The 18265-nt window shown below is 40.2% G+C and overlaps 4 protein-coding genes across 4 annotated transcripts; 1 reads left to right on the top strand and 3 right to left on the bottom strand.

Moving 5' to 3' along the window:
- Nucleotides 1-71: 71 nt before the first annotated feature.
- LOC110978990 (tumor protein p63-regulated gene 1-like protein) lies at nt 72-8854 on the top strand. The gene is made up of 5 exons (XM_022234417.2): nt 72-418; nt 3817-3911; nt 4831-5007; nt 5615-5771; nt 6555-8854. Exons 1-5 carry the CDS (start codon nt 161-163, stop codon nt 6756-6758), a joined length of 891 nt encoding a protein of 296 aa, XP_022090109.1. The 5' UTR covers nt 72-160; the 3' UTR covers nt 6759-8854.
- A 119-nt stretch (nt 8855-8973) lies between these two features.
- LOC147796534 (uncharacterized) lies at nt 8974-11165 on the bottom strand. Its single transcript, XM_087147073.1, has one exon. It carries the CDS (start codon nt 11163-11165, stop codon nt 9486-9488), a length of 1680 nt encoding a protein of 559 aa, XP_087003199.1. The 3' UTR covers nt 8974-9485.
- A 1387-nt stretch (nt 11166-12552) lies between these two features.
- LOC147796533 (uncharacterized) lies at nt 12553-14806 on the bottom strand. Its single transcript, XM_087147072.1, has one exon. The coding sequence runs from the start codon at nt 14323-14325 to the stop codon at nt 12553-12555; it is 1773 nt and encodes a 590-aa protein (XP_087003198.1). The 5' UTR covers nt 14326-14806.
- Nucleotides 14807-14957: 151 nt separating this feature from the next.
- On the bottom strand, nt 14958-18014 carry LOC147796532 (uncharacterized). The gene has a single exon (XM_087147074.1). It carries the CDS (start codon nt 17919-17921, stop codon nt 16791-16793), a length of 1131 nt encoding a protein of 376 aa, XP_087003200.1. The 5' UTR covers nt 17922-18014; the 3' UTR covers nt 14958-16790.
- Between the last annotated feature and the right edge of the window lie 251 nt (nt 18015-18265).

Raw genomic sequence — 18265 nt, 5'->3', positions numbered from 1 at the left:
GCCGTCGGAATAATGTCGATGAACCTGACTATTTAATGCAAACGTTTCAATCTGTAAGACATGTAGCTCAGAAATATGTGTACTGGGTACCAGACGGTATCATTTCATCGTCATCAGCAAGCCACTTCTCTCGAAGTAAGAAGCGAAATTCCTTGCAAAAATGACGGATAAACAGGAACCGAATGGCAATACCAACATAGAAGATAATTTGGATGATGGTTCAGTACCCGACGTGTCATTCCAGGGTGGAACATTATCCCTTAGCAATGTTGAAACCAATCTTTTGCACGACGAACGCAAACCTACCGCGCCTACTTCGCTGCCATTGAACAACGTCAACAACGCAAATTTTGTTCGAGGTCGACCGAAGAGCGCGCCTCTTTCTCCCGTGGTGCAGGATGGATTCTATGCTTCAAAGGTATGCTCATGTTAACAATTGTAAATTAAGTTAATGTTTACTTGTTAAAATTTGGGGAATGGGTTCCATATACGGACAACACTTGAGACCCAGTGCCAATCTATCTCTGGCCTATGGGACTTGTCTGAAAAAACTACATTATTCCATGTTATGTAGCACGCATAGGCCTAGGTGTTTTCTAACTGTAATGCGGAAAGAGTTGCACATCGGACGCCACTGGAAACCTTGTGCCCAATCCATATGATACTGGTCGGAAAAACTGTGTTTTCTAACATGTCTAAGTCGGCCAAAACGACTTGTTTTTTTCCTTCCTGAACATGTTAAACTTTTCTGGACATGATTTTGCTTTCTGGCTGCTAATAATAGATCACTGTAGGGGATAATTACATACTGGTGTCCATATGGAACTCTTCCCGTAAATGCTCTGTAATATTCTTAGCCAAATGTCGCTTTTTAGGACATCACTTTCTGATGGTTTTTATAAGGGAAAACTAGTGTTGTCCATGTATGAAATTCTTTTTATGAAATTTGGTTTTATGTGTTTACTGTATTAAAATATAATTGTCTTCGAAGACGAAGGGGTAGGCCTACTAAGGGTTAAAAAAGAATTTGCATCCACATGTAAACCTGCATATACAGACTATAGATTTGTAAAATATTTTAGTAAAAAGTAGGGCCAACCATTTTTTTCAAAGCTCTGACTTCAGATCAAAAAATTAAGCAGAAAAATGTGGAAGGGGTGAGATGTTATGTTTTAAGTGGTATTTAGCTTCATAATATGCTTGTAATATTTATCACAATTGAGTACAATTGCATGATTATCTGCTAAATCATGTCAATATCAGATTAAGTTGGTGTCTAGCAATCTCCCCCCGCCCCACTATTTGAATTTCCATGGCCAGGCAATTTTTTTGTTTGAGCCACGTGGTGAATCATGAACAATCTGTTGGAATTCAATACCCAACACATTTTCTGCCTTAAAAATTACTACACTGTATTCAAGAACATACTTTTATATTGAATGCCATTGTCATGGTCACATGATACCATTGTTGAAGTACCATCGGTCTGTCTTGTCATGGTCAATGCTATATAACCTGGTTAGCCACCCCTACATGTACATCTCATTACAAATGCAGCAATCCACCTGCTGGGCAGGGTCATAATCATGTGAGTTGTTAAGTCACGCTTGACCAAACAGCAGTTACCCAGCATCCATGAGCATTACACCTGTTGCACCATGGTCCTGATGGTGTGAATAAAAACTAGTGTATAGGTACATGTACCTCTGTGTTACTGTACCGGGCACACTGTGTTTTACATGTCAACATTTCTGTCCATTATCAGGGCAGGAACTTTGTTGTTGACAAGACAATTTCTCATTTGCAAAGGGCACTTGTGTTTGAAAATCAGGAAAGAGTGTGCACTCTGACACTCTGTGCACAAACCCAAGAGACTAGTCTAAAAAGTTCTAGGTGTTTTCTAAGTAAACAGCTTGGTATTTTCCCTCGTAAATTGAACTTTCCTGGACACATTTGCTTGTTGACGGCTAATACTGTAGGTCACTGTAGGGAATAATTACTGGCGTCTGCACATGGAACTACATATTTCTAAAATCAACCTGTCTGTGGGGACATTTCAATGGGCATTGAGGCAAAGCCCAGAGGCATCAAGGCAGTTGCCTTCGATGCATCCATGAAGTTCCTGCCATGCATTATAGCCACAGGAATGTATGTACATATATACATGTACTGTATTGTTCATGAAGGTGACAGAGATTTCGTGTTGACTTACATGAAGGGTACATTTTACATGGACATGTATTGCTGTCAGGTTATAGCATGGTGCTGTGCTTGTATAGGCAGTATTAGTGTGCTGTACATAATGACAACACCATGTACATGTACATGTATGTACAATATGCACCTGGCCCTCATATTGACCTTATATTGACACTGTTCCATGGTCTTTACAAGGTTACTGGACAATAAACATCATTTGCATATTAATTGATTGAATCACTGAAATCACCTCCCATGGCGGAGTTCATTATGTTCATCTGCAGTTCTGCCACAGACAAAGAGCAGATTTACTTTGTACAGCATATCAATACCAGTTTCATTTATTTTATGTTGTTCAATATTAACCCTAACACTCCTCAGTCCTCCAACCTTGAGGATTGAGGAGGGTTAGGGTTAACTACATGTACTATACCATACATGTATATACGGCATTGTGCCAGCAAATCTCTAAAAAACAAAGCTCTGAGGCCAAAAGATCAGCACTGAATATTTCATGATTTGTTCAAGAAAAGACTATCCTTAAATTTCATTCAAATTATTTTTTCTTTTGAAAAGAAGTCGTTTCCAAATTACGCATGCATTATCCTGTCTTGAGTCATTGAAATGTATAGTCTTCAGTCTATTCCGAGAAATTTAGCACAGTTTTACATGTATTTCTTAAAATTCTGCAGAGCAGATGAGATTTATCATACATATCGTAGTATTGAGTATGGTACCAGAGTTTGTCCCATGCACCTGTAAACTCAACTGCTTAAATCACAGAATACATTCTATTATTTATACGTAGTTGACCCCCCTCAATACCTACCGGTACGCTTAAACTGATAGTAGGGTAGTAGGGAAAGTACTGGTACATGGACATGCACACACACGTACAGGTACCTGTTTATTTGTACCAGCACTGTTCCAGCTTCACAAATAAAATTTTGTATTGTTAAAACGTACTTGTAGTTCCTACATCATGTGATACATGTACAATGTACATGTACATTACGGACAGTGTATACATTTCACTACATGTACATGTATTTGTGTGTACATGTATTTTAAAATGATATACACCTGTACATGTAGATGCCACTTAAAAATGATATGATAGGCTTTCATTTACCGGTACGTGTACATTATTTTGCAAGCAGGACATACTCTAGGGTAATGCAGCTTTTATGTTGAGCATGTGTATGAGGATTGGCATTTGAACGCACAATAATCTTGTGCAATGATAGCAATGATTATCAGATGTGGCCTGTCAGATAGATGCAACTGATACTCATGTTCATTAAGATGCTAGTCAGAGAGAAGGATAAATTACCAATTTATTAGTCACTGTTACACCATCAGATTTAGTGTCATGAATTACACTCGAAAGTCAAGCGCTAAAATAACTTAGTGCTGTTTATGTAAAAGGTGTATCGTTTCTTGTACCTGTGTATTCGTACATGTAAGAAAACCTGTACTTTGCAGATGGTCATTTGCAATATATAGATAAAGTTTCAGCTGTGTTACCGTAGTACCGATTGCTTTTTCTTTTAAATTTTTTTTTTATTTGTCAGCCATATCTGAGTAGAGAATTAATTTGTTTTGTTCTACTGGTAGATGGGACGTCTTGAATCAGCCGTTCTTGAGTGTAAGAAGGCAACTATCAAAGATGATATGGATGGAGAGGTTCATGGTGTGTGGCTACTGACAGAGTGAGTTCAGGATTTCTAGAGATTGAAAACTAAGACCATTATTAAACCCAACACTCCTCAGTCCTCCAACAGGTGAAGGATTGAGGAGTGTTAGGGTTAAACCTATCGGGCAGGAACTTCAGCGAAGTATCGGAGGCAGTTGCTTTGAGTCCTTTAGTCTTGGGCTTGATGCCCTTCAAAATGTTCCATATACAAATTGATTGACAAACTTTTTGCTTCAGCAGTACTATGAAATTGGCCCCAGCATGTTGCTGGAATTTACATGTACATGTAGCACACCATTCCAGAACCTGGTTGAAGTACATGTACATGTACAGACGGAAATGTCAATCATTAAAAATTCCTTTCCCCCCACTGTCATGACTGTAAATATTCTTACTCTAGAGTGATCCATGCTAAACATTTTGTCCGCAGAGAGCTGTTGACATTAAAAACAATGAAAGTTGTTAATTTGTAGTGTCCATGTGTTTATTAGTATCTCTTCCAAATAATGGCTTAGACATTGAACATTGTATTCAAATCTTCAGCGTGGTTCTGCAATATCATAGTGGATCACATTAAATGACGACAGATACTAACCAAAGAGTCTTTTAACCCTAACCCCCCAAGGGTTGCTGGCCCTAACCTTCCCCATTCACACAAAGTTAAACACCCATATGGGACTTGGTGCACACAGGCTGTTGGACTTTGTTTTTCTGAGGTATGCCAAACCCAATGCAAAAGCCAGCTGTTATGGGCCTACCAGACCTATCCCCACAGAATTAAACACTTTACTACAGTTTAATTCTGTGTGGTTGGAGAAGGTTAGGGTTAATCCTCCAACAGCTTAAAGATTGAGGACTGTAGGCATGGTAGGTCTAATATTTCACGTGATGATTTTGTTTTCCTTCTTACTGATCTGTCGATACTCTTTCTGCAGAATTGACCATTGGGATAACGAGAAGGAACGCCTTATCATTGTGACCTCCAACAGTCTCTTGTTGGTCAAGTATGACTTTGTTGCTGGTGCAGTCCGACAGTTCCAACGCATCAACCATATCGCTGTCGATGCATTGCAGATAGGGGTCTTTTCCTACCCACAAAAGTCTTTGGTCAGGTAAGTGTGTGTACAACATTAGATATTTAGGCTTAGCCAAGTTACCAATCAAAACATCATGCATTCTGTAAACACTGTCACAGGTTCCCTGTTGATTTTGGCTGTGTATATATAATTGCTGTACATTTCCATTCATTTAACCCTCAACAATTTTCCGGTATCATTGCGGTGCATTTTTTCATGTACTAAGCCCACAAAAGTTTTTTCAGTAATATCTAAAAGTCATTTTTTGACACCAGTTTTGTGAAAGTCAGTCACACTGTTCTCATGCAGCATCCACTTTTCCCGAAAAAGTCAGCCAAATATGTACACAGACAGTTTTTCCACTGACATGCTCGATGCAAGAGGGGAGACACGCATGTGACCTTGAACTTCAAATGACTGCTGAAACAAAACCATTTATAAGTGAGTTAAAAACTTCACATTTGTCCTGACAAAGAGAGTCTTTACAAATGTACTAAGTTAAAGATCAGATGTGAGACAGTGGAGTTTGGGGGGGCACAATCTTCCTCAGACCCTCTGGCCATAGAATGGTCCTAAAGAATCTTGCTCTTTCTAGGGTGAAGACTTTTAGTTAATAATCCATTTGATTTGTTTTCTTGCTTAGCCCTAGGGATGGCACTGGTTTACGCATCATCTGGAGCCACGGCCGCCAGCCAACATTCATGGAACGCTGGAATCCATTTTGTTCAACCATTCCCTGGCTGACGCTGACGAGTCATCCCTTGGAGCACAGTGGCACTCGTGAAGCTGAGACCTACCAGGTAGGCTTGGGGTTTTGGAAGTCATTTGTGATGGTCTAGGGTTCATATCTACCTTATGGCATTGGTTAAGGTTCTTTGGCTGTTGCTGACAAGTCATCCCTTAGAGCACAGTAGGACTCGTGAAGCTGAGACCTACCAGGTAGGATTGGGGTTGGAAGTTGGTTAGGATGGTCCAGGGTTCAGATCATCCTCATGGCATTGGTCAAGGTTCTTTGGCTGAGGCTGACAAGTCATCCCTTAGAGCGCAGTGGGACTCTTGAAACTGAGACCTACCAGGTAGGATTGGGGTTGGAAGTTGGCTAGGATGGTCCAGGGTTCATATCTCCCTCATGCCATTAATGCCATTGTTCAGGCTTTTTTGGCTAATAATGGCTTGTCATCCATTTGAATGTGGCGAGACACTTAAAGCTTAGACAATGTGGCTCCAGGATTTGGCCAGAAATGGTCTTGGAACAGCACTGGGTACTCCTCAGTGTAGTTGACTCTTAGACACATTTACAACATGTAAAATATTTAGGAAGTATGAAGGGAAGACTTTATTATGTTTGAGGGCGGCAAACATATGGTCCTTTCACCAGTTCCGAGCATGCCTGCATTGTTCCGAGCAGGCGCACTGTACCTTGAAAAAGGACTGGTATGTCTGTTTCCATCAGTGTCCCAAAGTCCCCCAGGGTGTTGTTTTGGGTGGGAGTGAGTCATGTATCATGATATTCAAGTTGCAGCTCTGATTTCCCCCTGGAGTTGATGATGTTCAGTTCACAAGGTGTGCTTCTTTCATTCCAGATTGATCCCTTCAAGAATGCTTACATCCAGGCTATCAACAACTGGCGTATCAAGCAGAATCAGGCACTCAACAATGTATCCTCCAGTCCGGTCACCATCGTGGATGCTCCTATCGAGTGCGACGTGATGCTGGGGCTGGCTTCTACCGTTCATAATCAGAGCCGTCTTGGCTTCTACCGAGAGAGAGGTGGAGTCAGCTTCTAAGGAGCCCAGGTTTTCCTTTAAAAAAAAATGAATTTATTTGAAATGTATTACCATGTAGACGTTGTCTTGACTTCGCAATTCCTGTGAGTGGTAACCTTTCAGTCTTGAGGATATTGTACAGGTTATTTTCTTATTTTGACAGAATATTGGAATTCCAGTGAAAGGTGAGCTAATGTGTAGTTTAAAACTAACTAAATGTTAAAAAAATTAAGAAGTAACTTCTGCAGTGTGAGGCACTCTATTTTCACAACGTTTTGTCTACATGCACTTGTGAATAATGTATTCCGTGGAGAAAAATTCACACTTAGCTTTCAAAAATCTTGGTTTTCAAAGTCCATTCTACTCAGACGTGATTTTCAGATCGCGTGTCCACATTTTTTTCCCTGAAATTTGTTCATAACCACTGGGTTATCAACTGACTGCAAACAGTTGGAAACCAACAATTGCCATTCATCTGAGTCACTGACATTCACAAAGACTCAAACTTTTTTAATTTGTGTCCGAGTAATGAATATTTATTAGCCATTTATAATACCCATTCAAGGAATATCTCATGTAAACAGGTTATGTTCATGTACATGTAAATGTGAGTTGCAAGCAGGTTATGTCCTCAAATTATGAGATATAAAACTACCTACATGTATAGACAGAACCGAAACAGGTTGTACGACAGATCAACAAATTTGCACTGCCCAAAATACAATGTTTTTATTAGAAAAGCTGAAAATAGGATTCAGAAAGGTTAAGCTTGTGAACCATGTATGCAAATTTAATTTATACTTTTTTGTAACTTTTACACTCTTGAGTACATACAATTTGAGACAGTCCTTGGATTACAAATCAAACCAGTGACTGCCATCTTAGGCAATCTATACATAGGAAAGAAGCCAGGGTTGGCATGTGTGTATTCTCTTTTATATCACAACATTTTGGCTGAGATACATGTAGGCAGAAGAAAAGAGGTATCACAGGGTGAATGAAAGGAATAAAGTGTTTGATTACAGCAAGCATCAGGAAATATCCTAATTGATTAAAGCTGTTAATGGAATCAAGTTAATGTCTACATTGTAGAGTTTAATAAAAAGGCATGTTTGTTAATAATTATGCATAGAGTGTTACACCTGTAGCAGCTACATAAATGCTTGTTCCTCAAACAGATCATCCTTAAAATGTATCAATGAGTATTTCATAATGACTTTGTTAGGAAAGGATTTGCATAATTACACCTGTTGTAGAAGCTGCATGTACATGTTGATGTTTCAAATGTTTCCTGTTATCATTCCTAGATATTTAAAATAATACATGTACAAGTAAGTACAATTTTGTTTTGTACTCAAGTATGCTCGTATCTTTTGGTAAAACCTCCAAATATTTAAGTACAGTGTATTATAAAAAACATATTCCCTTTTGTTTCATCAGCTGTTCTTAAACACACAGCAGAATAAGTTTTCATGTAAGTTCTTGGGAGTTCGTTGACCTTGTATTCAATGCATGCAGTGGCAATTAGTACGTTATAAAATCAGCAGACTTCTTCAGTGATCAAACTAAGTTTAGATATTCGAACAAGAAATCCTACTAAGATCGTTTGGTGTCTTTTGTATATATTTGCTGCTTTCTGTGTTCCTTGTCAAGTGCAAAATTTCAACTATCCAATCTTAGCATATCATATACAGTGTACATGTAGATGCCTTACATTTGCCAAGTTTGTTACTTATTTCCTACGATACACACAATTATGTGTTAGATGCGTTATTTATCTGTATATTTGTTAATATATTCTGAAGGAGATTATATGAAAGTGTCAGGTTAATCCCAAATCGTCTTCTTTCATTTTTTCATTTTTTGTTGTTTTTTTCATACAAGCTGAGATTTAGAACTTCTGAAGTTTACATGACAGATTATGGAGAACCCTCTATATCTAAGGTTTATAACTTAAAATTGCTTTGTATTCCAAAACGTGTGAGAAAAATTAAAATGGTGGCACAAATGTCCGTACTGTTACTTTTGAAATATCTAAGTCCAAGTTAAAAAGTATGGGTGTCATTTTAAAGTTATAAACTTGAGATGTGAAATAAATGTCATGTTAAAAAACCAAAGGGGTAATTCTTGGGTCTTAATATGTGACGAGTCGACCTTTTGAAGAGAAAGACAATTAATTTGGCCCTTGACAATTTACCTTGTGGTAATAAATCAGACTTGTTGCAGTCTCCGTCGTGCTTTCACGTTTGTCATAAGAAACTTCATCTTTATGCTGGTGCGCCCTCTGCCGATGAAAGTGTACAATTGATATCCCTATTCCACTACATGTATATTGTTTCATTGGTTTACACTTTTTTTTCTGCACAGGAAGCAGTCATACATGTATATAAACTCAACATCTTTATACATGACAAATCCTTGAAACCCATTTAATTAAAACTGGCAACTTTTTTATATAAAGGCGTCATTCTCTGTAAATTAATGTATTTGCGCATCACAATATGGAGGTTTTAAAAACAATACACAGAAAGAAGGCTAGTTACATATTGATCATTTCAGCTGATTTCATTAATTTTGGCGCTTAACAATTATACATTACAACTTCGCAATAAACTACATAGATTGCATGACGGTTATGTCAGCATATCTTACGATCATCCAGGTTGTCGAATTTTATACAGGTACATGTATCAGATCTGTCTCGTTGAAAACATGCTCTTCTTCAAGACGCGTACGTGTTCTGAATTCTCAGTTCTGTGGTGGAATGGTAACGGTAGCGTACACGGCTGCCTCCTCTGCTGATATCGGCTGATGATCACCATCATCAGATGGATTTTCTTGCAAATCCAGGTCGGCATACACGATAGGATCAGGTGGTGGTTTCTCGTCATGTTCTGGAATTGGGGGAACTTGAACCTCATCGGGTTCATCCTCAGGGCGTGGCAAATCGGTCTCCTGGCCTTCATCTCGGTTGCTCTCATGAGGAGGTGTGTTTTGAGAGATAAGCTCAGGAGTTTGTAGTGGGGTTGATGGAGCCATTAGCGACGTCTGGTCATACTGGTTGGAGAAGCTGGCATGAATTATAGATGTTCTTATTGAGTTTGCTTTAGGTTTGTAAGGTGCAGGTTTTGGGGGAACTTGTAGCATGGGGGAAACCTTGGCAACAGGTTTGATGGGCGCACCTGTACCCCCGCTTGACCCCGACGCATCATGGACGTCTTGGACAACAGTCACAGGATTACTTGAGTCTTCTTCGTTGGTAACATCACCGTGTGAGTTGTCCAAATATTCCATTTGTCCTGTGTTGCCGATAATTATCGATGACCCAATTGTTTCATTTGGTGACACAGGTGGCTGTGCATTGTCCTCATCGGGGCGAATTGTGTCTGATGATTCATGGGGCCGATTCGCAGTCTCTTTTGCTGGAAGCTGGTCTTGGTGGATGTCACGTTGACTGTTTGCAGACTTATTTTGTTCCGAATTTTTACATGTTTTGGATTCAAAGAGTTCAGGGTGAACAGTTGTTAGGTCGATATCTGTGTTGTTGGGCATTTCAGGTTCCTGTTTGATTTTGCATAGGTGGCGTCTTTGGCAAATCACTATCAAGATCAGGATGATTGAAACAAGTGCGATTGCTCCACCTGCAGATGCACCTGGAATGAGTGCTGCGTTTGGTTCAGTTGACGGAGGATCAGTTTCTAAGTCGCTGCTATCCGTTACATTTATTGGTCCAATGTTGCAGGCGTTGTTCATATCAGGAAAAAAAGTAGATGATATGAAGCACAAGAATAAAGCACCGTGATCATCAGCCTCCAGGGTCAAATTTAATGAATTTGTTATGGTGTCATTCCTTTTTGATTCCTTCCATATATGAAATTTAGTAATGTTTGACATAGAGCCTCTTAAGACTTCCATGTCCACTGCCGAGTTACCTCCTTCGGATGAACATCGCATATTCAGCTGCATTCCAATGTTTACTGTAATGGAACCGTCAGGGGAGCAGATAGGGAAGGACTCATTGGGGAAGTACAACACTGACAGATTTACCTTGGAGGTGTTCTCCCCGACACTGCATGCGTACTCTCCGCTGTCGTCTCGCTGTAAATCACTAATGTTTAAGTATTCAACAAGTGTCCAATCAGTGTTAGCTGTTCTCGTCAGCGTGAACCGATCACCAGATTCCACAACTCGTGATGGGTTTCCAGTCGTCCACTTCAGAATAAGCATGTTTATTCCACCCTGTTGTGATTGTACATAACACATCATTTCAACCTGTCCACCTTCCTTTCGATCGACCTCTGGTGTTTTTATCGTCAGCCTCACTACTAGCTGCCCCATTGCTTGCTGTTCAATGATAACAGTCAGAAGTCCCCATAAAATGACTGAACACAACACACACAGCAGAGAGGAAAATTTCGAGAGATCCATGTCTTCAGATTTGCATCTACCAATGTTGTAATATAGTTATCGAGAATTTCATTTTCCACATCAAAGTAAACGGCAAACAGTTATCAAAGTTGAAAGTACCTGTTAAATATTTTTTCTTATTTCCGTCATTATGAATGTAGGAGTTACGCTTCAGTGAACTTGCATAGAAATGGTCTCGGTCCTATTCTATCTTTCGTTGTAAGAAAACTTTCGTGTATACTTAGTTTTGTTGCGTCAGTTCTCAACCAACCAATCAAGGTCCGATTTCATGTTGTCATTGTATTCTTATGCAGGGATGTTCATGTGAATCTTTAACCCCTATGTGTATATTGGGGCACCTTCCTCAGGTCGAGCTCAATTCTTCGGGACTTTCAACAAACTTAGCAATTATGATTGCAGACCACAAGTTTTTATTATGCGTGTTACACATAACATATCAATTTAACCTTGATGGCAAGTAGTTTTAATTGTTGTGTCTTGTTGTGTCATTAGTCGAAAATATTCAAGAATCGGGACATTACATTCGTTTGTATCAATTATTGTGGACGAACGTAATCGATTTATGTTTCAATTTTCATGATTCGAATTTACATACAATTAACTTCAATGGCCAGGTTCATTTTCATCATCACAATATCTAGCAGCGGCAGTATCTAACTGTGAAGGGAAAACATTTCATAATTAGTCACAATTTTCTGTTTAGCCTTCTTGAGAGGTCGGAGAGGGGTGCTGATTGTCATCCCATCATCGTATGATTGCTATAGCTGGAAAACTTTCATGTTTTTGGTGTTAGTTTCCAAATAAAAGTGACATCTTTTTGACAGCTACTTTCATTACTGTATTTAATAACACACCTTTTGATACTTTGGACTGAAATTGTAAACTGTTTGCCAACCTTTTCAGGACTTAATTGATTGTACGGTTCTACATCTATCTTTTTAAACAGGTGCTGCTATAACTTTGAAGTTATACAGAGAGTAGGCCTGCAGAGGCACTGGTAAGGAAAATGCTCACAGTTTGATTTTGCAAGAACAGTATTTTTGTTGAAGGGCATCGGTTTACGTTTGCTGTCGCATCCATGTGAGAATTCAAGTTATGAAAGAAACTATATCGGGAAACTGACTAGGTGCTTACAAATGATTGTAACGATGAACAAAGAAATTTAAAAAGAGGTCGCAGGTTCAAATTCCGCTCCAGTCAATTTCTTTGTTTGTCTTTATAATCAGAATTCAGGCTACATAGTTATCAAATCCCGTGTAACTCGATGTAAGTTTAGACAAGAATATACAGCAATGCTTGAGATAATGTTTTGTACAAAAAAACCCTTGGGATTGGGCTTTTTGGAGAAATTCTACTATTGTCCATAGCATGCTTCCTCCTAGATGTTTCAGTTTCGTTGCGATACTGTGATGGAAGCGTACATGGTTGCCTCCTCCGATGACATCGGCTGATGATCGCTATCATCGGATGGATTTATTTGCAAATCCAGATCGGCATACACGATAAGATCAGGTGGTGGTTTCTCGCCACGGTCTGAAAACTGGGAAACTTGAACCTCATCAGATTCCTCCTCAGGGCGTGGCAGATTGGTCTCTCCGCCCCCTTCGTCTTGGCCGTCCTCTTGAGGGGTACTCGAGGAGATAAGATCAGGATCTAAGGGACGTTGTGATGCGGTTACTAGGGCCTCTGGTGACATCTGGCTATCCTGGTTGGAGGAACTAGCGGCAGTGATGCCAGTTGCACATGCTTTAGATTTGTAGGGTGCAGGTTTCTTGGGAGCTTTTTGCATGGGTGAGGCCACGGGATCGGTGGATACATCTGTACTCCCATTTAATCCTGATGTATCTCTGCTGACATCAGAAACAAGCTCAGCATTGCTTGCTTCTTGTCTGCTGTTTCCATCGTCCAGCTCATGTTGATGTTGTATCTTTGCTTCGTCGTCAGCCATCACCCGAGCCTCATTTGCTTTATTTGGCCCTTCGTCTGACTGATTGCTGTCATTTTTCTGCACCCCTGCAAAGGGCAACTGAGCAGCAGGAGGCGTGTCTGATCCAGGGGCAGGGTTTGAACTTTTAGTTTCTTGAAGTTGGTCTAGGTCGATGGTAGATTGAGAGGTTGCAGACTTATTTTGCCCCGGGTAGTCACAAATGGTTGATTCTGATGGCTGAGAGTGGACTATAAGGTTACTATTTTTTGCGTTTTTGCCGAGCATTTTGCGTTTCTGTTTGATGTTGCAGCGTAGACGTCCACTGCAGATTGCAATCAAAATCAATATGAGGAAAACAAGTGCAACGGCCCCACCTGCAGATGCACCGGCTATGACTGCTGATGGAGGCCTGCTGGTTCGCGTAAGACTTGTTCCCATGGGTTTTGCCGTGAAAGTGGAGTCAGCCCCATTCTTTACTCTAAGTGGTCCAATCATGCAGGTGCTATTCACATCAGGGAAAGATTTAGATGAGATGATGCACGCAAACAGTTTACCTTGATCATCGGTCTCCACAATCAAATTTATCGATTGTGTTAATATTTTGTTATTCTTGTCAGATTCTTCCCACATATAATGAGTGCTGTTATTAGGCGAAGCGTGGCTGCTTAAGACCTTCATGGTAACTGCTGGGTTGCCAACCTCTGATGAGCATCGCATATTCAACTGTGTGCCATTGTCTACTGTAACAGGTCCTTTAGGGAAGCAGATAGGAAAGGTCTCGTTGGGAAAGTACAACACTGACAAGTGCATCCTTGAAGTAGCCACAAGTGTCGCTGTCTCGCCACTAGAAGTAGATTCATGCACACGGACAATACATGAATATTTACCACTGTCGTATCTCTGCAGATTAGTGATGGTTAAATGTTCTTCAATTATCGAGTATGTGTTATTAATGTCTTTAAAGATAAACCGGCTGCTGACTTCTTGTGTTATATGTGTATCGTGTTTCAAAATTCCTGATTCATCTGTCCAAGCTAGGCTGTGTCGTGCACCTGTAACAGTAGCAACACACCTCATTTCGACATTTCCACCTTCTTTCCGATTGGCCTCTGGTGTCGTGATTGTTAAATTCACTGTCGTTTCTCCCACTACAGCAATCACCAGAGGATTTACGAAGATTATCGAAAACAATACACTCAGCATGTAACGAAATATCATGTTTGGTGGTTCCATGCTAATTCTCCCAGTGTGGAATCAGTACTGTTTTAGTTACCTCTAGTTGTGAATAACTCAAGCATGCCCAGCGTGAGAGGCAATTAACACCGAACCTGTTCATAGGGAAAGCACGCAGTGACTCCCATGCAGAGTTCCCCTGCGCTAAAATAAATAGTTGTAATTTCCGTGAGTCAAAGTAAAGGAATAACGCACTTACGACCTTGCTGCTCAAATTTATGTTCAATTCCCCGTCCTGTTTTCCTTTCGCTTTATCGACATGTGGAGAACATTAGCGAATACATTGTTTGAGTGCCTGACCTCCCCGACTGTCCTTCAGACCAAGGTTCTCGCTGTTTTGTTGCCGTTTGTGTTTAGTTTGTTTTTTCCACAAAAAGTTTCATGTGAAACTGACTCCTGAGCTTCCTTACATTATACGTGACTGGCACGAACACAGAGCGCATGTGTAAATACATCTGCGATCTCTCCATTTTTGACGAGGGAAAATTCTGCCTTTATTAAGAAACACAATTTCCTTTTGGTCTCGTAACGTCAGCACCAGACACGGAATCAAATTAAGAAAAAAATCACTGTAGCGTGTTCTTTTTGTTAACAGAAAAGATAACAAATGAATTCGCTTTAAACTCGTTGCCGACATTTTGTGCGCACTTCGATTAGTACAAGTTTTATTTGGTTGCCTAAACATGCATGTTTGTCACTGACTAAATTCGACAGTCGTACAACTCCATTACATTTCATTCTTTTAAATCCAAGTCAAACAAATACAAAAGTTACAAAGGAAGTTGATAAATAGTTGCATCCGAAACTCACTGAAACAAATGAAAGCCACACCAAATTAGAAGAAATTGAAAAGGGAACAGGATACAGATATTACATACACTCGATACACAGATATATATTATGCAAATGACCAACATAATATGAACAAACTGGTAATAAAACAAAAATTACCATAAAATTGAATTAACGGTAACAGCTTTATCTCATCTTCAGTTTTCTTCTCGAAAGGGAAATTGATTGCGGCGTGTTCTTTTTGTTCCCAGAAAAGATAATAAATAAAACTTGTTGCCAACATTTTGTGCGCACTGTGATTAGTACAAATTTTATTTGGTTTGCCGTAATGTCTTTCCTCTTTCAAAAATCAAAGGGCCTTATTCTTGGCATCTATGGTTTCAGATTTTGTCCTAATTTTGCATTTGCATCACTTGTCACCAGTCTCTTCCTTTACCAAACTGTGCCTCCTTTCATCTAATTCTGGGATCTCCCAGAGGATGGCCACTCTTAACTCGTTGTCCCACACATGTTTTCCCCACATCAATATTACCTTTCGTTTTGCTAATTATACATCCTGCATTACTGAGTCTATACGTTTAGTTAAAAATATCAGCTCTATAGCTTGTCCACACACTAACTCTTTAGATACAAATTCCAAATATTTCCAGCATATAATTCAAACGAGGAATACTTGTCTAAGCTTACATTCATCGTTGAGTTCTATCAGTTGTTTACAACGCTTTTGTTCGTTTTTGTGCCCCTGGTTTTCCATTTCATGTTAGTTCTCCTTTCCCAAATAAAATTTTATACAGATATAAATCAATAAGCAGCACTGAAACGCAATGCGGGTATTTTTACCTTTTCCATGTGATGTAAAACTGTTTTCTATAAACAGCTTGCAGAATGAAAGAGGGCGCTTTGTAACCTAGTAACGACGTCTTTGCTGCCGAACGCGAGAGTACTCGCTAACATTGTGTTCATATCTTTGTTACCGGTGAGGGCGAATTTGTACACAGAGCTGTCACTCTAGAACATGTCATACACATCCTTACCTCGTCGAAACATAACATTTAGGGCCCGAATTTCATATTTTCGGCATTTTGCTAAACACGGAATTTGCTTAATTAACCTTAGGGGTTATCTCTTGAATGTCATAATATGCATTTCTTACGCTGATTTCGGGGTGAGCTAACTTTTTTCAGCAGTAGCAGCTGTGTGGGTCCATAACTTGACAATGCTTTAAAAAGCGAAATAGGAGCACTGCTCTGAAGGGAATTTTTCTTACCATCCTGAGCTCTGTTTATTTACATCAGTCTCGAATATAAATTGTTTGGGCCAACGGAAGACTAGTTTAGCTAGTTGATTCTAGTGTTCCTTATAACAACGGCATAGATGGGTGCACCGTCAGTAGGAGATGACGGCTGACCGCCGTTCCCCACATCATGTTGCTTCTGTTATTGTGATGATAGGGTTCTTTCTGTCTGGGATAATTACATCCGATGAACTTGCCGGTTTGAAGCACTCTCGTAGGTGTTGTTTGCTCACGGAGGTGTCGATCGTAAGACCTGGGTTTCATTGGAGTTCCTTGCATAGGTGGGACTACTGCCGTTGGTTTCAGAGTGTCTTTAGACGGTCCAGGGGTGATGTCTGATTATTGAGAATCGAACACAGGGTTGCTGTACCTCTGTAGACTAATGGGAGGCCTTTTCGCTTGTATCATGTCGAATACAAGCTGTGGCTCCTCTTTGCGGCGGAGTAGAGTACAGTGGAATTGAGTCTTCTTCTACTCCTCTTGTAATGGAAACAGAGTCGTAGTGCAAGCTTAGGGCTGGTTGGGTACTTGCTGTGGTGACTATTTCGTCAGGATCCTGGTAAATGTTAGTGACGGTAGGACCAACCTGTGTTCCATAGTTTGAATTCGGGTAAATATTGGATTGAGAGTGTGCAGTTTGGTCAGTTGTGAACACGGTATCAGAGGAGTTGGATGGTTCGGTGTGAGATGCTGGTTGTTTAGGTCCTGAGTTACAGACACGGCGTCTTCGGCAAATTATGACAAGAATGACTGAGAAGATGAGTGCAGCAACTCCTCCTGCTGATGCACCTGCGATGATTATTGTGAGTGAGGCAGTTTCTGTATTTGATGAGGGAGAAATCTCTGACGTACTTGGACCTACAGTACTGGGTCCATCAGGAGAGCAGAAAGGGGAAGACCTATCAGGGCAGTTTAACACCGACAGCTGCACATGTGATGAGGCGACACTGCTACTTCCTCCGCTAGACATGGGTTGACGTACATCGCATATGTATTCGTCAGTGTCATTCCTCTGCAAGTTAGTGATTGTAAAATCTTGAGTAATTTCGCCATCACGAGGCTGTGTTGTCTGGAATGTGAATCTTGGGTTTGATGTCAGTGTTGCATTACCCCATCTGAGAGTCATCTCTGGCTCCTCCGTCCTCCACTCCACGATGTGACTTGTGTTCAGGTTTGTAGCACTGCAAATCATGCTAACCCTCCCGCCCTCCTTACAATCGGCATCTAGGGTTATGATGCATGCAAACACTGTTGGTTCTGCGCTCACAACCATCAGGGCTCCAACTGACCACCACACACACAGCAGAAACAGACACACTGAGATCCTTACATCCATCGTTTTGGGGTGTAAGTGAAAAAAAACACACATATAAGTATATAAGGTGCACCTTTCGACAGTCATATGTTGCAGCATCAAGGAGTTGTCATTCCCAAAATCCTTCGCTGTTACTGCCCTGAGGTATACTGGCACTTTATTTCCTCTACGCATACCATCATAAACCAAGAACATTCATGATTGCTAATTTTCTTTTTCTGCTTTATTGCATGTGTAATGTATCTGCAGTGATCTTACTAAGTTACAGTCAAATAACCTCGGTTGGAGTAACAATAGAATGCTCTTGGAAATACCAACTGACACCCAGACCGTGCAAGGCTTTTTCTATTACCGACCCAAACTTGTTTGTTGGCTGAACAAAAATAGCTGTATTGTATTTCGTATGCTGCACCTCAGAGTGAAATTCTCTGGTTTTCTGCAGGGGAATTCCCATATGCATGTGTAGAGCTTTTGTGTGGTATTGCTCATTGGTATGTGTATGCTCTTCAAAAGGGTCTTCTCTTCGGATATTATAGTTA

Source organism: Acanthaster planci, linkage group LG16 (genome assembly GCF_054643075.1).
Source record: "Acanthaster planci isolate LZ-2023a linkage group LG16, COTS_SCS, whole genome shotgun sequence".
In the NCBI taxonomy this organism is placed as follows: domain Eukaryota; kingdom Metazoa; phylum Echinodermata; class Asteroidea; order Valvatida; family Acanthasteridae; genus Acanthaster; species Acanthaster planci.
This window is presented reverse-complemented; position numbering and strand designations above follow the sequence as displayed.